This window comes from Heterodontus francisci, chromosome 27, assembly GCF_036365525.1.
Source record: "Heterodontus francisci isolate sHetFra1 chromosome 27, sHetFra1.hap1, whole genome shotgun sequence".
In the NCBI taxonomy this organism is placed as follows: Eukaryota; Metazoa; Chordata; class Chondrichthyes; order Heterodontiformes; family Heterodontidae; genus Heterodontus; species Heterodontus francisci.
In genome coordinates, this window is record NC_090397.1 from 60,984,592 (window position 1) to 61,007,537 (window position 22,946).

Consider the following 22,946-nt stretch of genomic DNA (forward strand, 5'->3'; position numbering starts at 1 on the left):
GCACAATCTTTGTGAAAACAAAGTCTGTCTTCACACTGAGGACATCCTCCATCATGCTGTGTGGCACTACCTCCATGCTAAATGGGATAGATTCAGAACAGATCTGGCAGCTCAAAACTGGGCATCCATGAGGCAGTGTGGGCCATCAGAAGCAGAATTGTACTCAACCACAATTTGTAAACTCATGACCTGGCATATCCCCCATTCAACTATTACCATCAAGCCAAAGGATCAATCCTGGTTCAACAAGGAGTGTAGGAGGGCAAGCCAGGAACAGCACCAGGCATACTTCAAAACGAGGTGCCCACCCGGTGAGGCTACAACACAGGACGATTTGCATGCTAAATAGCAGGAGCAGCATGCGATAGACAGGGCTAAGCGATCCCACACTAACGGATCCGATCTAAGCTCTGCAGTCCTGCCACATCCAGTCATGAATGGTGGTGGACAATTAAACAACTAACAAGAGGAAGAGGCTCCACAAATATCCCCATCCTCAACGATGGGGGAGCCCAGCACATCAGTGCAAAAGACAAGGCTGAAGCATTTGCAACAATCTTCAGCCAGAAGTGCCGAGTGGATGATCCATCTCAGCCTCCTCCTGAAGTCCCCAGCGTCACAGATGCCAGTCTTCAGCCAATTCAATTCACTCCACGTGATATCAAGAAACATCTGAAGGCATCAGATACTGCAAAGACTGTGGGCCCTGACAACATTCCAGCAATAGTATTGAAGACTTCTGCTCCAGAACTGGCTGCGCCCCTAGCCAAGCTGTTCCAGTACAGATATAGCACTGGCATCAACCCTGCAATGTGGAAAATTGTCCAGGTATGTCCTATCCACAAATAGCAGGACAAATCCAATCTGGCCAATTACTGCCCCATCAGTCTACTCCCGATCATCAGCAAAATGAGGAAAGGTGTCATTGACAGTGCTATCAAGTGGCACATAAACAGCAAAACCTGCTCACCGATCCTCAGTTTGGGTTCCGCCAGGGCCACTCAACTCCTGACCTCATTACAGCCTTGGTTCAAACATGGACAAAACAGCTGAGCTTAAGAGGTGAGGTGAGAGTGACTATGCATGATATCAAGACAGCATTTGACTGTGTATGGCATCAAGGAGCCCCAGACAAATTGAAGTAAATGGGAATCGGGGGAAAACTCCCCTGTGCTTGGAGTCAAACCTAGCACAAAGGAAGATGGTTGTGGTTTTTGGAGGTCAATCATTTCAGCCCCAGCATTCTGCTGCAGTAGTTCCTCAGGGTAGCGTCCTAGGCCCAACCAGCTTCAGCTGCTTCAACAAGACCTTCCCTGAATCATAAGGTCATAAGGTCAGAAGTGGGGATGTTCGCTGATGATTGCACAATGTTCAGTACCATTCGCAACTCCTCAGATACTGAAGCAGTCCGTGTCCATATGCAGCAAGAGCTGGACAACATTCATTCTTGGGCTGATAAGTGGCAAGTAATATTCACGCCATCCCAGTGTCAGGCAATGACTATCTCCAACAAGGGAAAAACTAACTATCTCCCCTTGACATTCAATGGGATTACCATTGCTGGATCCCTCGCAATCAACATCCTGGCAGTTACCATTGACCAGAATCTGAACTGGAGCAGCCATATAATACTATGGCTACAAGAGCAGGTCAGAGGCTGGGAATTCTGTGGTGAGTAACTCAGCTCCTGACTCCCCAAAGCCTGTTCATCATCTACAAGTCAGGAGTGTGATGGAATACTCTCCACTTGCCTGGAAGAGTGCAGCTCCTACAACACTCAGCAAGCTTGACATTATCCAGGACAAAGCAGCCCGCTTGATCAGCACTCTCTCCACCACCAATGCACAGTGACAGCAGTGTGTACTATCTACAGGATGCACTGCAGCGACTCACCAAGATTCTTTCAACAGCACCTTCCAAACCCGTGACTTCTTCCACCTAGAAGGACAAGGGCAGCAGATGCATGGGAACACCACCACCTGTAAGTTTGCCTCCAGGCTACACACCATCCTGACTTGGACCTATATCACCGTTCCTTCACTGTCACTGGGTCAAAATCCTGGAACTCCCTTCCGAACAGCACCGGATGACTGCGGCAGTTCAAGAAGGCAGCTGACCACCTTTTCAAGCGCAATCAACTCCATGCACTCAGCTGTAACCACCATGGGCAGAAGACATCTTTCCTGCTTTTCGAAGTATTCACCCATTACTCACTCATTCTAAGCTCTAAAGGGCTGAGTAAAAAGCAGTAAAAGTCAATGTGAATTCATATGATGCGAGGCCATGACACCACAGTGGGTTTGACATTTTTTTTTAAATCATTGGTTGTTGCACAGAGTTGGCCATCTGGATCCATTTTAATTGGTTGCCTCGGGTCTTTTGTTCCTTGGTTACAACATGGTTCCTAAGGGAACGTATCAAGTATAGGACACATTTTTTGGTAGGGCATGGTTGAACTGAACTGTTGGCTGCTGTTACATTATTATTAGGCTTTGCAATGGATGTGGGATTATGGTTTATATTCCATGAATGGAGGACACTCTCTTTCAACAGATGTCTGCCCATTGCCACAAGTGGGTTACAAATCATACCTCATGTTCATTATAATTAAACTGTACGTTACTGCTGATCACTATCCATTGACCAATGGACATTAAGTCCAGGCAAGATCAGGCTGGCTGAATGGCTTCCTTCTATGCTCCAAATTTCGATCATCCTACAGGGCTGTCCACAAATGAAAAGCCTGCGGCCACTCGCCATCAGGACCCAGAACTGAAGATTTGGCTGTTGAGAAAACCACTTGGTAAAATCCATTCCTAACTTGTGTGAACAAATAAAGCAAACTAGTTTCTGAACATCTCTCAATCTTCCTTCCGCATAGATATGGGTCCAGCTCCAAATCAATTATCAGTATGGGGGTTGTGGTGGGGAGTACATCATTGAATAATCATACATTAAAGCAGGAGGCTTGATGGGCAAAATGACCTTCTCCCGCCCTGGACTTTTATGTTCTTATAAGTGAGTTTTTCTCATCTCCCATGAAGGAGACAAGTCCTCCTTCTCAAACTAGATTTGAACGGTCTCTAAAAATAATCTACAAACATCTATAATCATTCATTAAAATGAGACTGGGGCTTAGAGGGTTAGTTTATTAGGACATGTTGCATAAACTATTTTGTATCCCCCTTAATGGTCAAGACTATTAGGTGAAAGGTGATGTAATTGACATGTTTAAGATGATTTAAAGGATTTGAAGTTTCTCTATCTGCCCTATTTCCTCTGGTAGGGGAGTGCAGAACAAGGAACAATTAGAGCTAGACCCATCAGGGGTGATGTTGTGAAGCATTTCTTCACACAAAAGGTAATGAAAATAGGTAGGAAGAGAGATGGGGATTTAAGGCAGAAATTCAGGGAGCTAGAGTGGAAGCTTAGAGCGAGAACAAACAGAGTTGTTATCTCTGGGTTGTTGCCCGTGCCACGTGCTAGCGAAGCGAGGAATAGGGAGAGAGAGGAGTTGAACACGTGGCTGCAGAGATGGTGTAGGAGGGAGGCTTTTGGTTTCCTGGATAATTGGGGCTCTTTCTGGGGTAGGTGGGACCTCTACAAACAGGATGGTCTTCACCTGAACCAGAGGGGTACCAATATCCTGGGGGGGGGGGAGATTTGCTAGTGCTCTTCGGGGGGGTTTAAACTAATTCAGCAGGGGAATGGGAACCTAAATTGTAGTTTCAGTGTACAGGATGTTGAGAGTAGTGAGGTCAGGGATAAGGTTACAAGGACGCAAGAGGGCACTGACAAGCAAGAACTTGGTTTAAAGTGTGTCTACTTCAACGCCAGGAGCATCCGGAATAAGGTGGGTGAGCTTGCAGCATGGGTTGGTACCTGGGATCTCGATGTTGTGGCCATTTTGGAGACATGGGTAGAGCAGGGGCAGGAATGGATGTTGCAGGTTCCAGGATTTAGATGTTTCAGTAAGAACAGAGAAGATGGAAAAAGAGGGGTGGGGTGTGGCATTGTTAATCAAGGAGAGTATTACAGCGGCAGAAAGGACGTTTGAGGACTCGTCTACTGAGGTAGTCTGGGCCGAGGTTAGAAACAGGAGAGGAGAGGTCACCCTGTTGGGAGTTTTCTATAGACCTCCAAATAGTTCCAGAGATGTAGAGGAAAGGATAGCGAAGATGATTCTCGACAGGGGCGAGAGTAACAGGGTAGTTGTTATGGGGGACTTTAACTTTCCAAATATTGACTGGAAATACTATAGTTCGAGTACTTTAGATGGGTCTGTTTTTGTCCAGTGTGTGCAGGAGGGTTTTCTGACACAGTATGTAGACAGGCCAACCAGGGGCGATGCCACATTGGATTTGGTACTGGGTAATGAACCCGGCCAGGTGTTAGATTTAGATGTAGGTGAGCACTTTGGTGATAGTGATCACAATTCGGTTAGGTTTACCTTAGCGATGGGCATGGACAGGTATATACCGCAGGGCAAGAATTATAGCTGGGGGAAAGGAAATTATGATGCGATTAGGCAAGATTTAGGATGCGTAGGATGGGGAAGGAAACTGCAGGGGATGGGCACAATCGAAATGTGGAGCTTATTCAAGGAGCAGCTACTGCATGTCCTTGATAAGTATGTACCTGTCAGGCAGGGAGGAAGTTGTCGAGTGAGGGAGCCGTGGTTTACTAAAGAAGTTGAAGCGCTTGTCAAGAGGAAGAAGAAGGCTTATGTTAGGATGAGACGTGAAGGCTCAGTTAGGGCGCTTGAGAGTTACAAGCTAGGCAGGAAGGATCTAAAGGGAGAGCTAAGAAGAGCAAGGAGAGGACACGAGAAGTCATTGGCGGATAGGATCAAGGAAAACCCTAAGGCTTTCTATAGGTATATCAGGAATAAAAGAATGACTAGAGTTAGATTAGGGCCAATCAAGGATAGTAGTGGGAAGTTGTGTGTGGAATCAGAGGAGATAGGGGAAGTGTTAAATGAATATTTTTCGTCAGTATTTACAGTAGAGAAAGAAAATGTTGTCGAGGAGAATACTGAGATTCAGACTACTAGGCTAGATGGGATTGAGGTTCACAAGGAGGAGGTGTTAGCAATTTTGGAAAGTGTGAAAATAGATAAGTCCCCTGGGCCAGATGGGATTTATCCTAGGATTCTCTGGGAAGCCAGGGAGGAGATTGCAGAGCCTTTGTCCTTGATCTTTATGTCGTCATTGTCGACAGGAATAGTGCCGGAAGACTGGAGGATAGCAAATGTTGTCCCCTTGTTCAAGAAGGGGAGTAGAGACAGCCCTGGTAATTATAGACCTGTGAGCCTTACTTCGGTTGTGGGTAAAATGTTGGAAAAGGTTATAAGAGATAGGATTTATAATCATCTTGAAAAGAATAAGTTCATTAGCGATAGTCAGCACGGTTTTGTGAAGGGTAGGTCGTACCTCACAAACCTTATTGAGTGTTTCGAGAAGGTGACCAAACAGGTGGATGAGGGTAAAGCAGTGGATGTGGTGTATATCGATTTCAGTAAGGTGTTTGATAAGGTTCCCCACGGTAGGCTATTGCAGAAAATACGGAAGTATGGGGTTGAAGGTGATTTAGAGCTTTGGATCAGAAATTGGCTAGCTGAAAGAAGACAGAGGGTGGTGGTTGATGGCAAATGTTCATCCTGGAGTTTAGTTACTAGTGGTGTACCGCAAGGATCTGTTTTGGGGCCACTGCTGTTTGTCATTTTTATAAATGACCTGGAAGAGGGTGTAGAAGGGTGGGTTAGTAAATTTGCGGATGACACGAAGGTCGGTGGAGTTGTGGATAGTGCCGAAGGATGTTGTAGGGTACAGAGGGACATAGATAGGCTGCAGAGCTGGGCTGAGAGATGGCAAATGGAGTTTAATGCGGAAAAGTATGAGGTGATTCACTTTGGAAGGAGTAACAGGAATGCAGAGTACTGGGCTAATGGGAAGCTTCTTGGTAGTGTAGATGAGCAGAGAGATCTTGGTGTCCAGGTACATAAATCCCTGAAAGTTGCTACCCAGGTTAATAGGGCTGTTAAGAAGGCATATGGTGTGTTAGCTTTTATTAGTAGGGGGATCGAGTTTCGGAGCCACGAGGTCATGCTGCAGCTGTACAAAACTCTGGTGAGACCGCACCTGGAGTATTGCGTGCAGTTCTGGTCACCGCATTATAGGAAGGATGTGGAAGCTTTGGAAAGGGTGCAGAGGAGATTTACTAGGATGTTGCCCGGAATGGAGGGAAGGTCTTACGAGGAAAGGCTGAGGGACTTGAGGTTGTTTTCGTTGGAGAGAAGGAGGAGGAGAGGTGACTTAATAGAGACATATAAGATAATCAGAGGGTTAGATAGGGTGGATAGTGAGAGTCTTTTTCCTCGGATGGTGATGGCAAACACGAGGGGACATAGCTTTAAGTTGAGGGGTGATAGATATAGGACAGATGTTAGAGGTAGTTTCTTTACTCAGAGAGTAGTAGGGGCGTGGAACGCCCTGCCTGCAACAGTAGTAGACTCGCCAACTTTAAGGGCATTTAAGTGGTCATTGGATAGACATATGGATGAAAATGGAATAGTTTAGGTCAGATGGTTTCACAGGTCGGCGCAACATCGAGGGCCGAAGGGCCTGTACTGCACTGTAATGTTCTAAAAAAAAAATCTGGAACATTCTCCTCCAGAAAGATGTTGAGGCTGGGGGAATCAATTCAAGATTTAAAAATTAAAATTGATGGATTTTTGTTGGGCAAGGTTATTACGAGTTACAGAACCAAGGTGGGTAGATGATAAGATACAGATCAGTCATGATCGCATTGAATGGAGGAGCAGGCTCGAGGGGATGCATGACTCCTCCTTTTCCTATAATAACCTCAGACTCTCATTACTTCAGCAGGCTCCAGGTCAGCCACTGTTTCACCCACCAGCACCATAGAAACCTCAATGGATACAACAACAAATAGCATCAACATCTCTGAAACGACACAGAAACCCAACTCATTCACTCAGCCTACCACGATCAATGTTGCCACATCTTCCAGCACTGCAAAACAAGAAGAAAAAAGCACAGTACCAACCTCTACTGCTGATAATAAGGGAAGTACCTCTGTTACAATCAAGGGATCCACAGTGACCAAAACTAATCCCAGTATAACTCCTGAAGTGACCAAACCAGCAGAGAAGAATCTGACTAACGTCATGACTGTGCCATCTCCTGCTCAGAGTCATGCCACAACTGTTCAACCTAAAAGTTTCACAGCACTATCTGCTCCTCATCAGAATGATAGCAGTGCCTCCATGACACAGGAATCTTCAAATACTACAGTGTCTGGTAAGGAGAATGTACCATTTAAAATCATAAATTCACACAATCATACAGCACAGAAGGATTCAGCCCATCGTGCTCTATAAATGTGCATTCAAGATAGCCTCAACTCCCCTGCTGTTTCTCCATAGCTCTGCAAATTCTTTCCTTTTCAAGTATATATCTGATTGGCCTTTGAAAATTAATATTGAGTCTGCTTCCACCACTCTTTCAGGCAGCGCATTCCAGTTCATAACTCAGTGTGTTTAAAAAAAACTCATCTCCCTTCTAATTTTTTTTCAAAATACCTTAATTCTGTGTCCTCGGGTTACTGACGCTCCTGTCAGTGTAAAGTTTCTCCCTATCGCCTTAACCCTTCATAATGTTGAACGCCTCATATTGATCATTGTAACATAATGGACAGGAGAGGCAGCAGACTGACACAATGGGCTGGGTTTTCCCACTAGGAGTGGGAAACAGAGGAGGGACTGTTTTTGGGTTCTAAACCCACCCACGGGGCTGGATGGTGGGGGGGGAACAGTCACTAATCATGATTTTCACCGGGGCGTCCCCTTAATCGGAGACAGGTTCTCTGTTTAATTAAGATCGGTGGGTGGGCTCTGAAAGCTGGAGGGCCAATCAGAGGCCTTCCAAATTGAGATGAGCAGCAGGAAGGTAACTGAAAGAGGGAGCTTCAAGATGGAGGCACCCTCTCACCAACTTTTTAAAATCTTTAAAAAAAAAGCTGCATCAGCTGGGTCACCACTGTTGTGTGTGTGGAGTGGGGCGGGGACTGGTGTTGGCAGGGGCCAGTGGGGAGCCCCTCTGCAGGTCACCCTATGGCTGTTCCTGCACCCAGGCAGGCTGGGAGGGCCTCTAGGCCTGCGTGGAGACCTGGACCCCGACCTGCAGGCACCTAAGCCGACACCCACCAGTGTTGGAACCTGGAGACCAAATGGAAAATTCCAGCTGGCCTCCTTTAAATGGCTTCAATTAGGCTCTTATTGAGACTGATCAGCTACCTGCCAAGAGCAGGTGGGTAGCCCTGCAGGCTCTGATCCCACTTCCACAAACAATGGCCCGGAGGCAGGATGGAGCCATTGGGAACCGGTGCCCCGGCTGGTGGGGCTATTTTTCCATGCACCTGCCTCTGTTCCTGGCCCTGCCTTGGGGGCCAATAATCCAGCCTAATGCACTCTCTCTGCATTACGCTCATTTGCAGGGTCACCAAAATACATACTTCAACTTTAGCAAATGGATGTGCAGCATGTGACAAAGCGACCTTGAGTCGGGCAAAAAGAGAAATAAAACCCCAAGCCAAAAATCAGAAAGACTGGCAAATATTGTCAGTTGTTGACAATTGTCTGCTGCTTTTAAAAATATATTGTATTATTTTCTTGTTCTCCTTTTAAACACAGTGAAGTCACTGCAACCATGCTGCTTACTTTGATAAATACATGTCCTAAAAATATATTTTCAATGTTCATCGGTGTAAGGGATGTCAGTACTGGAGAATGGAACTTCCTTTGTGTCTGTGTTACCATCCTGTCCTCCTGTTCAGGTATGACATCGACCTGCTGCAGAGTGAGGCTCTCTGAAGAGTCTTGCACCAGTGTGATGCTTATGTTCTGTTTACCACACTAGCTCTCTTTAAATCCAAGGCCCCAGTGCATGGCTTTTATTTTTAAAAACGGAATTCAGGAATGCAATATTCTTCTCGAATTCTGGAATTGACATGTTCGAAGCGGCTCAATGGGTAGCACTCTCATCCCTAAATCAGAAGCTTGTGGGTTCAAGACTTGAGCACAAACATATAGACTGGCACTCCCTGTGCAGTAGTGAAGGAGTCCTGCACTGTCAGTGGTGCTGTCTATTGGGTGAGACATTAAACCAAGGCCCCATCTGCCCTCTCAGGCAGATGTAAAAGATCCCATGACACTTTCAAAGAAGAGCCAAGGAGTTCTTCCCAGTATCTTGGCGAATATTTGTCCTTCAATCAACACTATAACAGATGATTTGATCGTTAAAACATTGCAGTCAGTGGACCTTGCTGTGTGGAAGTTTTCCCAACTAACAGGTTTCTTACATTGCAACAGTGAACACTCCAAAAAAAACTTCATTGGCTATAAAGCACTTCAGGGTGTCCCGAAGTCATGAAAGGGCTATATAAATGCATTTTTTTTTCTTTTTACTCAGCACATCCTGTATATCAATACTTCTGTATCACTTTCCAGAAACAAAAACTATTCAGTATTGAAGCTAAATGTGCTTCTGAGAGACTACACTCGGAGTGCTCCTATCTCTACATTGAAATTCCTTATTAGACTATTGACATGAGGAAGAAACCCTGAGATCATTGGCCATGGGAAGTCCCATAAAGACAATGAAAATTTGAACCTTGGTTCTGTCACAGATGTGCATTATTTATCATTTGCTTCTAGATGGTGGGGACCTTCCTCAACATGTCTTAAATGGCACTCCTGAGGTTGGGGCTGAATTAAAGGGGCTTCATCGTATATTTAACTAAGCCTGGCAGGGCTTTATACTGACACTGGATGCCTGCAGAAAGTAACAGTTTTACTCCCCTCACTCTGAGGAGCACAAAAATTTAACCAAGAGAAATTTTCAGCCTCCACACTTGGACACAGCTCTATTGATAATTCTTAATGTTTAGGAGATGCAGGGAATCGGCCACCTCATACCATTAGAGTCATAGAGAGATACAGCACTGAAACAGGCCCTTCGGCCCGCCAAGTCTGTGCCGACCATCAACCACCCATTTTTATAATGATCCTACATTAATCCCATATTCCCTACCACATCCCCACCTTCCCTCAATTCTCCTACCACCTACCTACACTAGGGGCAATTTACATTCTGTGATGCTACAGATTGGAGCCCCAGTGCATACTGCCCCAATGGATCAATACAAATTCTCAGCTTCCCTTCCTTGCCACATCAATTTATATACAGGGGGTAGTGGCTCTGGGGACTGCTGAGGCCTCTTTCTGAATACTTGCTGATTGTCGGTGTGTCGCTGTGTGTGCACGTGCGTGTCTTTGCGTCTGTGTGCATGTGTCACCACAACTACAGATTAACATTTCCCTTAACTCTGTGCCCAAATCCAAACTGACAAATTAAATAGCCCAGCTTCATACGCTCTACCTACCTAAATAACATATTTCAAGAAAGAACTCACACTTTTATATAGTGCTTTTCACAACCTCAAGATATCCCAAATCACTTAGCAGTCAATGAAGTACTTTTTTTGAAGTGTAGTCACTATTATAATCTAGGAAACATGGCAGCAGATCTGCACACAGCAGGATCTGACAAAGGGGGTAACTCTCCTGTTCTTCTTTGAAATAAAGCCAAGGGATCTTTTTATGCCTACCTGAGAAGACAGATGGTGCCTCCCTTTAATGTCACATCCAAAAGACAGCACTTCCAAGAGTTCAGCACTCCCTCAGTACTGCACTGGAGTGTCAGCTTAGAGTTTGTGCTCAAGTCTCTGAAGTGGAACTTGAACCCACAACCTTCTGCCTCAGAGGTAAGAGTGTTGCCAACTGAGCCACGGCCCTAACAAACTACCCATGGGCAGTTACAATGCAGTGTGAAAGCAATCATAGAGTCATAGAGTAAAGGTCTGCAAAGGAAACCCGACCCAAGCCGGAATGCCGGATCCAGAAACCCAGCCAGACCCGACCCGAACCCGACACATGTCGTCGGGATCCATCTGGGTCGGGTAGCAGGCCTTTACGTCAGTACATGGGTAAAGGCCTGCTACCCGACCCAACCCCGACCCCGACGGGACCCGACAACATGTGTTGTCTATCTACCTTACCGTAAATATATGCCCCCTGGTTATTGACCCCTCTGCTAAGGGAAAAAGTTTCTTCCTATCTAACCTATCAATGCCCCTCATAATTTTGTATACCTCAATCAGGTCCCTCTTCAGCCTTCTCTGCTCCAAGGAAATAATGACAATTTCAAAATTTACCATGGTGCAGGGTCCACTTAACCCTTGATAGGTGCTCCCAACAAGGCAAAGCTTAATGCCTGGAGTGCCAATTTGTACATTTTACCTTAATATTTCAACTGGGCGAGTTAAAATCAGAGGCATAGGATACAATATAGTCATGAGGATTGGGATTTTTTTTAATGTTTTCTAAACCTATGTCATTACAGAAAATAAAAATACCACAAGTGTAAATGAAACTGAACCTACTGCCAGTACCAACAATGTAACACCAGAGCTTTCTGGCCAAATTCCACCAACAGTAACACAACCTGCTAAGGCATCCAATTTCACATGGTCCAGCAGCACACTGTCCAATATCACCGTCACACAAGCAACAACAGACCGCCTTCAGACTAGTCCAACAATACGGCAAAATACATCAACTGAAGGGCTTTCCCAAAGTACATCAGCAATTGGAGGGATACAGAAAGATGCAACTGCAGAGACACAGAAAACTGCAACGACTGAAGGGACACAGAAAACTGCATCGACTGAAGGGACACAGCAAAATGTGACTACAGAGACACAGCAAAATGTGACTACAGAGACACAAAGTGTGACTACAGAGACACAGAAAAGTGTGACTACAGAGACACAGAAAAGTGTGACTACAGAGACACAGAAAAATGCATCAAAGACAAATATACAATCTAAGGTAAAACAAAGTAGTGTAAGAGTGAGCTCTCAGCACTAGCACAGTCCCCGCATTTTCCTAAATATTTTTCTTTATTCTTGACGTCTTATTTTCTAGTCTCTGCATGACTGTCAGAGCCACTGAGATATTTTCATATTCTGGTCATTCCACCTTTTGCAAGAGTGATATTTTGTGCGGTTAAAAAAAAAATTGTGAATGATTGCTGGAAGTCTCAATCCATTTCGTCCATGATTCCTGAGCATAAAACGAGCCCTAATTTGGCACTGATTGATGACCTCACTCAGAGAGGGCACAAGCTATTTAACGCTAACGCGGGTTTAAAACATATTGCTGGGCCAAATCTGGAATTAACAGGCAATGAAAGTTGGTGTCTATAGTGGAAAGGGTTTCATTCTCCCTCACCAGGAACCTTCAACCTGACGAGTGTACAATTCAGGAAATAAAGTACATTTTTTTTAAATGTTGGCATTCTTGAAATCAAGTTACATGAGGGAAACACAAAACTTTGCACCCAAGTTTTCTCTCGAATTTTCTCTGGACCCAATGAAAATTAGGTGAAGCTTTGGTTCAAGTTATACAGTCTCATGAACCCTGACACTAATTTACTTAATTGCTCCACACGGACACAGAATAATTCTTTGGTTAGTATTTTACCATCTCTCCATACCTTCCATCAGTGACTCTTTTCTAATTACTTTTGACACTTTCCAACCTTTATAAAATAGCTTATTTGTTGCTGTCACAAGGATGTTCCCTCCTTGTTGGCCATATTTGATAAGTGTCTGCACCAGTGGTATCTTGCTCCATACCAGCCAGTCTCCTCCATTTAGCTGTGGTTCCTCTGTTTTCCTAAAATTATAAACGCATAGAATATTGCAGCATAGAATGAGACCATTTGACCCACTGTACATATGCTGGCTCTCCAAAAGAGTCATGGAGTCATTTACAGCACAGAAGGAGGCCATTCGGCCCATCAGGTCCAGGCCGACACTCTCCAGAGTTTTGCTATCAGTCCCACTCCCCGGCTCGATCCCCGTAGCCCTGCAAGTCTATTTCTCTCAGGTGGCCATCCAACTTCCTCTTGAAGTCATTGATCATCTCCGCTTCCATTACCCTTGTGGGCCACGAGTTCCAGGTCATTACCACCTGTTGCGTAAAATAATTAAGTGCTTCCTCATGTTCTCCCTGCATATTTTGCTCAGAGCTTTCCATCTATGTCCCCTAGTCCTTGCACCATTTGTTAATGGGAACAGCTTTTCCTAGTCTCACTTATCTAAGCTTGTCATAATCTTTTACACTGCTATTAAATCTCCCTTAATCTCCTTTGTTTCAAGGAGAACAAACCCAGCTTTTCCAACCTAACCTTGTAACTATAATCTCCATCCCTGGAACCATTCTGGTAAATCTCCTCTGCATCCCCTCAAGGACCCTCACATCCTTCCTGAAGGGTGGTGATCAGAACTGGATGCAATGCTTTAGTTGGGGAATAACCTGAGCTCTATAAATGTTCAGCATAACTTCCCTACTAATCATTTAGTCCTAATTCCCTTCCTCTTTCCCAGACCCTTTTAAAATATTTATTTTTCAAACATTTATCCACCTCCCTTTTTAAAAAAAAATGATTGGCTTACTTTTGCTTTTTATCTGTCTGGCCTGAGCCTTTGCATCTAGGATGGTCGCCACGCGGCCTACTCCAAGGTTATCGCTAATGCTCCCTTTCACTGTCTCTCAGACACCAATGTCTGACTGGGTCGAGACCTGTCCCACCAAGAATAATATCTCAGGGTAATGCAAATTGTTCCCAAAAATTTCCATTAGTAACAGTCAGCAGGCTCCTGGGATCAGACAGACTTGATGCTGTCTTCATGCAAAATCTACACAAAAACACTCCCAGCAAAGGAGTTAGAATCCTGACTCGTTCTCCCACCTCTCCCTAACAGTTGTAACACTCCCTACTGCTGCTCCAATTCAGACCAAGGATCATGTCCTATACGGTTCACTACCACCAAGGACAGTGCATTTACCAACTAGGCTTTATTCTAGTAATCTACAATATAGTAACAATATTATATCTGCATACACTTTTCAAGAACCTTATTTCCTATTGTCAGGATGTTCTCACACTTTTATGTGATTCTTATGTCCTACATTCACAGTTATAATGAAAACTACCTATGTAAACTTGTCATATTATAGTTACACACTCCCAACAGTAGCGGCAATGCAGTTTCTCAGGTTCACATCTCCCCGATCCTCAGCCTATACTGCAGAAAATGCTCTTCTGCTCCAACCAACTCTATTTCTCCGCATCCCACCCAAATTGCTATATGTTTTGTTATTTAATAATGAATAAAAATATAAAAGCAAAACATTATATAAAAATAAGAACTTATGACTTTGAAATGGGAACTGAATTATGTCCCTTTGCCCTTGGCCAATTATTCCATGCTGTCTAACTCTGCCTTACCTGAAGTCTATCTTGGTCTTTGCTCCTAACGAGCTATGTCTTGGAGATGTAATTTTTTTGTAAAAATCGCATTGAACAAAATCTTCTCTGACCATTTTGTGTTTATCTGTTTCCCAGGTTGACTGTGTGGCTGAATCCAGTAACCAAAAGAACTTCCTGATGCTGAAGGAAAACATGGACTGTGTAAGTAACTCTGTGTACAACAGATAGAAACATAGGAATTGCGAGATGAAAAAGGTCCACAGTCCATCTAGTTCCCCAAGCTAGTAGTTGCACAATACAATGATAATATGGTTGTTGACTAATGTAGCAATCAACCTCAATCCAGTAGTCTACAACAAACCCGGACCTATTACGAGGAAAACACCCAGTGGTGGAGAGTTTTGGGACCATCACTCCAAAGTCACCGGTTAGAAGGGATTATCTTCAGATCTGTTGGTTATTGTATTTTTTAAGATCAAAGGGTTGCTTATTTATGAGGTGAAGGTAAAAATCAGCCCCATCATGCATAAATTCTTGAAGGGTAAATATTTGCAGGTCTATGGGGAAAGAGCAAGAGGGGTTGGACTAATTGGATAGTTCTTTCATAGAGCTGGCACAGGTACAGTGGACGGAATGGTCTCTTTATGTGCTGTATCATTCTATGATTTTATGAACTTTCTTTTTAACCTCACCTAAATCCATTCATTCATTCATTGAATTTGTACTAGAGTTGATGAATCTCAAACTACAAGTTCTTCAAGGAAAGACCTTGGGTGCACATGAAACGTTTGGGCGGCACAGTGGCGCAGTGGTTAGCACCGCAGCCTCACAGCTCCAGCAACCCGGGTTCAATTCTGGGTACTGCCTGTGTGGAGTTTGCAAGTTCTCCCTGTGTCTGCGTGGGTTTCCTCCCACATGCCAAAAAACTTGCAGGCTGATAGGTAAATTGGCCATTATAAATTGCCCCTAGTATAGGTAGGTGGTAGGGAAATATAGGGACAGGTGGGGATGGGGTAAGAATATGGGATTAGTGTAGGATTAGTATAAATGGGTGGTTGATGGTCGGCACAGACTCGGTGGGCCGAAGGGCCTGTTTCAGTGCTGTATCTCTAAACTGAACTAAACTAAGCAGAGAAGACAGCCAAAGGCCACAAAGGTTCTGATGCAGCTGAAAAGCACAGTCATGAGTGACTTGAGATAATGGCAAACAATTTAAAGGTGTTCCTGGCAAGCTCTTGATTTTCTTTGCTCGAGGAACAGCATCTCATCTACCGATTAGGCACACTACAGCCTGCCGGACTGAACATTGAGTTCAATAATTTCAGAGCATGACAGCCCCCCATTTTACTTTCATTTTTAGTTGTTTTTTCTTTTTTCTTTTTTTCCTTTTTACATTTTTTACAACCTTTTTTTTGCATTCATTTCATTTCATCTTAGTTTGTTCAGTTTGCTTACCCACTGTTTTTTTCATGTTTGCACTTGCTGCTGTTCGTTAACACCTCTTCTGTACTAATGCTTTGTCTTTCAACACACCATTAACATATTGTTTGCCTTTGCTCCATGACCTTTTGGTCAGCTATGTGGCCTTGTCCAATCTACACCTTCTCCTTTGTTATCTCTTGCCCCACCCCCACCTCACTTGCTTATAACCTGTGACATTTTTAATATTTGTCAGTTCCGAAGAAGGGTCACTGACCCGAAACGTTAACTCTGCAACTCTTTCCACAGATGCTGCCAGACCTGCTGAGTGGTTCCAGCATTTCTTGTTTTTATTACAGATTTCCAGCACCTGCAGTATTTTGCTTTTATCTTGATTTTCTTTGCTGTCCAGTGTGGACACAGCCTTAAGTTGTTGAGGTTTGTATTTATCCAAACCAGCACTGGCTGCACTGTGCAGCGTAAAAGGGAGCATTTAGATTCCAGGTAAAGGATCCCGGGTTCATATCCATGGGTCGTCTCTCTCTTTAATCTTCCGACCCAAGTTCTCAGCCAGGCCACTAGGTGGAGTGAACCACTTTAGAGAGGAGAAAAAGTAACTTTACCAATGTAAGATGTTCTTCTGCCTGAACCCTGCTCTAGTGATCATGAGTGAGTGGGTTGGAGGATTAATGTCAGTCAGGGAAATTGTAGGTCTGTCCTCACTACTGGTAGAAGAAGGATGTGTGATTACATTTGACCTATGGGTAACAGGACGTTGAAGAGAAAGCAAGCGCTATATTGTGCAAGAATGGATTTAGCTAAATTTAACTATAAATCCTGACTCCAAAGCAGCATACCAATTTGCGATAAATTGAGATGTGGCAGCTCTAATCTCAAAGAGAAAGGTGAAGGGTCTTGCTTGGGTCAAAGATTACCAGAAGTGGAATTTTGAGCACCCTCGTAGCCTCGGTGAAAGCCAACAGCATGGTACACATTGTACCAGTGTGATTTATCAGAGCTTGCAGAACTCTCCACTTGATATCTGTGGTTCCTGTGAGTTCCACAGGTGACCTTTTGGATGAAGGGTCACTTAGATGCCAATTAAGAGAACAGGGTGATGTAATTCAAGTGAATAAGAACCTGATAAATGAACCTCTAAAATGCCTCTGGTTTGTGTCTCACCACAAAGGGAAAACTTTAAATAGGACATTTAAAAAAAGATGCTGGTCCCAGGATTGAGTTATTTACCGACCATACAGGGAATTATTGCTGTGTGTTCACACTTAATCAGAAAACATCAGGCTTGTGCTGAACAACTGTGCTTTTTAATTGCCAGGAGTGTTCCTCCTCCAAAAAAAAAATTTAAGTCAAAAGGATTTATGATTCACTGGTCCAGATTTTTCTTTAGTGGCAAAGTGACATTGTTCTTCACTGACCTCAAAGAAAGCAGCCCACAAAGATCCAGCAATCTCTCTGGTGTGGATTTCCTCTTTCCCGACATTAATTTGAATCTGGCACCAAGCCAAGAGGATCTCCAGGTATCCAGCATAAGTGAAGTTATCAAACAAGCTAAACTAAGTATTCTCAGACAGCAAAACAGGAAGTAAAATGTACTAATTATCCTTCACTTTTTAATATAATTTTACAGAGAAGGAAATAAATGATTGGGATATACAAATGGGGATAGGCATCAACATGTTGCATCACGGATATTTGACAAAATTATTGACTCAGCCACAGACATGGGGGCAATTAATCTGTATATAAATTGTATGACCAATCTAATGCCATCAAAACATAGTCCAATTTAAAACACATTTCTCCTTATTTAGTGAGATATCTGGCATTGTTTTGGCTTGCACAAGTAGTCAATGTCTACCCGCATACTTGATGTAGCATTGCAGAGAATTTGAATGGCTGTCCATCTGTCACAAGTCATCTTAATCTCTTTCTCTCCCAGCTCTCTCTCCCTCTCCTTCTTTATGTCCATCCCTTTCCCTTCTCTTTGTCCATCCCTGTTCCCCCCCTCTCTCTGCTCTGTGTCCCCCTCACACTCTCTCTCTGACCCCCTCTCTCCCCCTTCTCCCCCTCTGTGTTCCCTTCTCTCTTGTCCCCTCTGTGCCCCACTCTCTCTCTTCCTCCCCCTCTATGTCTGCCTCCCTTTCCCCCCATCTCCCACTCTGTCACCTCCCACTCTCGCTTCCCCTCCCCGCCTCTCGCTTTCCCCGCCCTCTTTTTTCCCCTGATCTCCTCCCCCCCCCTCTCTGTTCCACCGCCCCCCACCCCCCCATCCCACTTCTGTGTTCCCCGCCCCGTCTGCCTCTTCGCACAAACGCACCAGGAGCAGAAACACATTGCCACCCGGCCCCGGCACCAGCTCCACACTCAGAGAAACCAGGGCCTTTGGAGAGCTGAGAACATGGACTGTCTGCCTTAAATAAAAACAGCTTGTTCTGGCTCAAAGGAGTCTTCCCTTTCCAGTTCAAGCATTGCTTTCCTGTGCACCATCCTATCTGTTCTACTGAAGCCAACACTCTCCAGGCTGATTCCACAAGTCACGGGCAGGGAGCACTTGATTGACGGCATTAGTTTTCCCAGCGAGTCCCACCTCTGCCGCACTGCTATTCCACGAAGGTCCACATGCAGACAAACCATTTGCACTTTTGATTGGTGGATTGGCGGGCTGGATACAAAACTTTGGTGGGCCGTAGAACCTAGCCCAATGCCCCAGTGATCCTGATCCTTTGTAATTACTTTTGCTCCTGGTTTAAAATTACACAGACCTCAGAATTTTTACCACCAACGTGTTACCAGCCCCTGCATATACGTGGGATTAATGTAGAAGCTGAAATATTATAAATAAACTTTTTTAAAAATTGTAACCATAAAGGAGGAATATAAAGTTATTTCTTCAGGACCAGAGAGGATTTTCAGCAGCAATTATGAACTGTTAAACAGTCAGTTACAACTCAGTCAAACGGCGTAACTTTTTCAGAGGTTTTTACAGTGAGGCTACTGGCATAAAAGGGCAAGTTCTTATCAGTTTGGTGATTTCTAATTGATTGCAGTCTGTAGGAACTTCAACAGCACAACCTCTGGAGAAGCATAGAATCAGACAGCAACTTCTGGATTTAACTGCACACATGCGGGACTCCAGAAGTTGTAGTCAATTTCACAGGAGTAATGATGGAAAACGCTAACAGTTATGCCCTCATACCTACCACAAGATCCAGGCTGTTACCTATTCAGTGTCTCAGAAGTATGGAACTCCTTACCTCTGTCATCCTTCCTTCCTTCCTAATATCCACAGGCTTTTCCACCCCAAAAGAAAGAAAGACTTGCATTTATATAGCGCCTTTCACAACCTTAGGATGTTCCAAAATGACTTATGGGCAATGAAGTGCTTTTGAAGTGTTTTCACTGTTGTTATATAGGAAACACAGCAGTCATAGAGTTATAAAACACAGAAACAGGCCCTTCGGCCCATTGTGTCTGTGCCAGCCATCAAGCACCTATCTATTCTAATCCCATTTTCTAGCACTTGGCCCGTAGCCTTGTATGCTATGGCATTTCAAGAGCTCATCTAAATACTTCTTAAATGTTGTGAGGGTTCCTGCCTCTACCACCTCTTCAGGCAGTGCGTTCCAGATTCCACCCACCCTCTGGGTGAAAAAATTTTTCCTCAAATCCCCTCCTGTCCCTTACCTTAAATCTATGCCCCCTGGTTATTGATCCCTCCGCTAAGGGGAAAAAAAATCTTCCTATCTATCCTATCAATGCCCCTCATGATTTTGTATACCTCAATCAGGTCCCCTGTCAGCCTTCTCTGCTCTAAGGAAAAGCCGACTTATGCACAGCAAGCTCCCACAAACAACAACATGATAATGACCTGATAACCTGTTTTAATGATGTCGGTTGAGGGATAGAGATTAGTCTAGGACACTGTTGGGGTTACTCAGCCACTACTTCCTTGATTCCCCTTGTATCTCCCTACTTTTTCCACCTAAGTCATACCCTCCATTACTCAGCCATTCCCTGTTACCTAAGCTTCTTAACAATTCACAAGCCATTAGGGACAGGAAATCTTTCTTGGATTAGGAATTGCCCACTATTTAGTAACCTGAATCCCCAGTCCATTTAAAAGCTAGCAATGTGCCATTTAGGAAGGCCTTCCTTTGACGTCTTTAGTTTTGTAATTAGAGATTTAAGTGAAGGGTCAAGGCCCTCATTCGGGCATAGGGGATGCAAGTTTGGCTGGAGGTTGTAACACATGACCTCCAACCGTTCCGCATCCTCCCCCCACCGCCCCACTTCCCCTCCGCCCCTGCCAACCCAGTCTTAATTCCTGTCTTGAATATTTTTATAACAAATTTAAAAAAAAGTGTTCCCAACATTTTTCAATGCTGCAATGATGTTTCTCTTGGGTCACTTGCAACCGTATCCTGGAGATTAATGTTTAATTCCTGTAGACGCCAGGACACCTCCAAAGATGGAATGAGTTAGGAGATGAGGTTAGTCCATTTGTCTTCAATATCAGTCTTTCACACTGATACGCTGATTGGAAGCGTTTACTGAGTTCCATCTGTGCACCTCTCACAATGCCCAAGTCCCACACTGACTCGTGATTGGCGTCCACCAGCCAAGTGCTCCGAAAATGAAAAACCATTCTCTTGTGTTGTGCAGGATTATTATTAGAATTTTTTCTTTTGTCCTTGTAACAATCCACAAGAAGGAAGTGGGTGACCACACTCTCTGGGGGAACCTGAAATTTGGTTGCAATCTGATGTTACTAGAAAAATAAGTGATTGCCATATCGTATGACAAAAATAGGCTTTGTTCTGAATACCATTCTTTAACTTCTGATACCGATTCAACTATTTTCCCCTTGTATTTAGCTGCTTTAATTAATGCCGTTGAATAGCAGTGAATCTATTAAAGTGTCTACAAGAAAAGTTCGGGTTTCAATGGATAAGTGTGATGCTTAATGTGGAAGTGATCTGCCATGTAATTCTTCTGTGTCTTAACCATTAATGGTTCCAAAATCAAGAGTGAGTTCAACTTGTGACAACTGTTTTAATTTTTAAAATACCTGTAATCTTTCCATGAATAAATTACATTTAGTTTCCTCGGTAGAATTACAGTGCACTCCAAAAATGCTAAGATACGTGCCAAAAATGTGTCAAGAAATAAATGTCCTTGGAGGCACACCCCCATTCCGTTCCCTCTAGGTCCCAGCAAATTAACCTTACATGTTCAATGCACATATTTACCCTTCAGAAATTTCTAGATTCATCAATGCAACAAACTTTTTGTCTAGCTCGCTGCAATACAAGTGGTGGCATGTCAGTACACTTCCTGCTCAAATTACAACCCAATCATGTCCCACTGCACTCTCAGTGTAGTTACTTGCTTCCACATGTCATAGGTAAGGTTTTAAGGTTTCAGTCTTGACAGAAAAACATAACTAATTGCTAAACATAATGCACAGCAAAACCTAGAGTAGCAAGTTGTGAAAACAAAATTTCACTTACTCAGTCATCCACTGGGCTTGTATTCAAAGCTGTTAACTCTTTGAGGTGACATCAAGTTGTTTTGAAGCTGCATGGTGCCTTTGTGAGTTGCCAAGTATTTAATTCAGAAGTAGTGATTATGGAAGGCTTTGTAGGAGGAAGGAGTCTATAGTTTAGAGATGCTATGAAAGAATGAGGTACGGTAGAAGACATTGCAATGAATCTTAATGTCAAGACAGTTAGGATTCAGTGAGGAGGATGTGTATATACAGTTTAGGTGGAACAGCACAAAATGGAGATCAAACAAATGCATGTATCTAGCCTCACCACTAAGGTGCTGGGAAATATCTTGAAAAGGTATTCAGAGGTTAGATAGTTCCTGAGATCACCATGAACCGGGATATGGGTTAGATATGTCCTTCGTCAGCCAGGAAAACTAATTTAATGAATCATCTTAATTGAGACAGAAAATCACAAAATATGAAGTCTTCTCTGCCAAATCCTATGGAGATACGAAGCACTGTCATTTTAAGGAGTTCATGCTAACAGAGAAAGTACACATTGGCTGTCAAAATGTTGTACCATGTTCCTAAAGATACAAGCACATCTGAAAGGGTCTGAGTGGGTACATATTTTGGCATATTAATCTGAATTGACCCAATTTGTAACACTCCACCTTGGTTTGGTTCACAATCTGACCATCTACCATCTTGAATGAACATAGCCTAATTGTCCCAATTTTTAAAACGGCAAACCCAAAAGGGATGTAAGGGGCAGTTGCTAACATTACCTCCTTGCAATTGTCCACCTTTCGGCAACCCCTGCCTCACCATTATAAACTATTCACTGCTTTAAGTACACAAGTAAGCAAGTAGGGTATGGTAGTGTACTGATTAGGTTTCTGGATTAGTGATCAAAACACCTGGACTGGAAATTCAGCAGAATATGATTTTGAATCCCACCATGCATTTGAATTCAGTTTAAAATGGGAAGAGGAATAGGTCATTCAGCTCCTGGTGCGTGTCCCAATAAAATTGCTTATCCAGATCCATCATAGTTTTAGACTCCCTTGACCTCTTTGCTACAGTTGTTGTCATTCCTGGAGGTGAGAGTCCAAGCTGCATTGCTCAGTTAAAGATATTGGTTAGCAACAGCTTTTTCCCTGCCTGCCATTGACATTTATGCCTAGTCTTCTGGTTTCTAAAGATCTCGCATACTGGGGGCCAGATGCTGAAACTCTGCCATGGCAACGAGTAAAAAGCTTTTCAGTCGGAATCTCAAACACATCATCTGGTAGAAGCCAATGAATCATAGACATCCCAGCACAAAGGGAAGACACGGAGCCCATCATGTCAAAGTTAGCGTTATTTCCACATCAGAGTTATCTGTTCTAATCTCACTTATCTCAGGATAGTGATCAAGTTCAGGGTTGTGAAGGCTAAATTTAGGAGCAACATCAGGAAATATTTGCACAGGGGTGATGAGGAGCTGCAACAAGGAGCTGGAAGGATGAGTGAGGCCCAGAAACTGGGCTCCAGTAAGAAACAGCTAGACAGAGTGATGGGAAGATGGACAGGTTGGCTTTCTAGAAAGAAGA

At 43.8% G+C, this 22,946-nt stretch overlaps 1 protein-coding gene across 2 annotated transcripts in view; it reads left to right on the top strand.

Moving 5' to 3' along the window:
• The window catches only part of podxl (podocalyxin-like), a 142,625-nt gene that overhangs the window by 84,847 nt on the left and 34,832 nt on the right, over positions 1-22,946 (top strand). The window contains exons 2-4 of one of the 2 annotated variants that reach the window (XM_068059456.1): positions 6,885-7,322; positions 11,484-11,971; positions 14,556-14,621. In XM_068059456.1, the coding sequence (XP_067915557.1) occupies positions 6,885-7,322; positions 11,484-11,971; positions 14,556-14,621 (992 nt within the window). The remainder of the gene's footprint in view (positions 1-6,884; positions 7,323-11,483; positions 11,972-14,555; positions 14,622-22,946) is intronic. The other variant, XM_068059457.1, reaches the window with a different exon arrangement.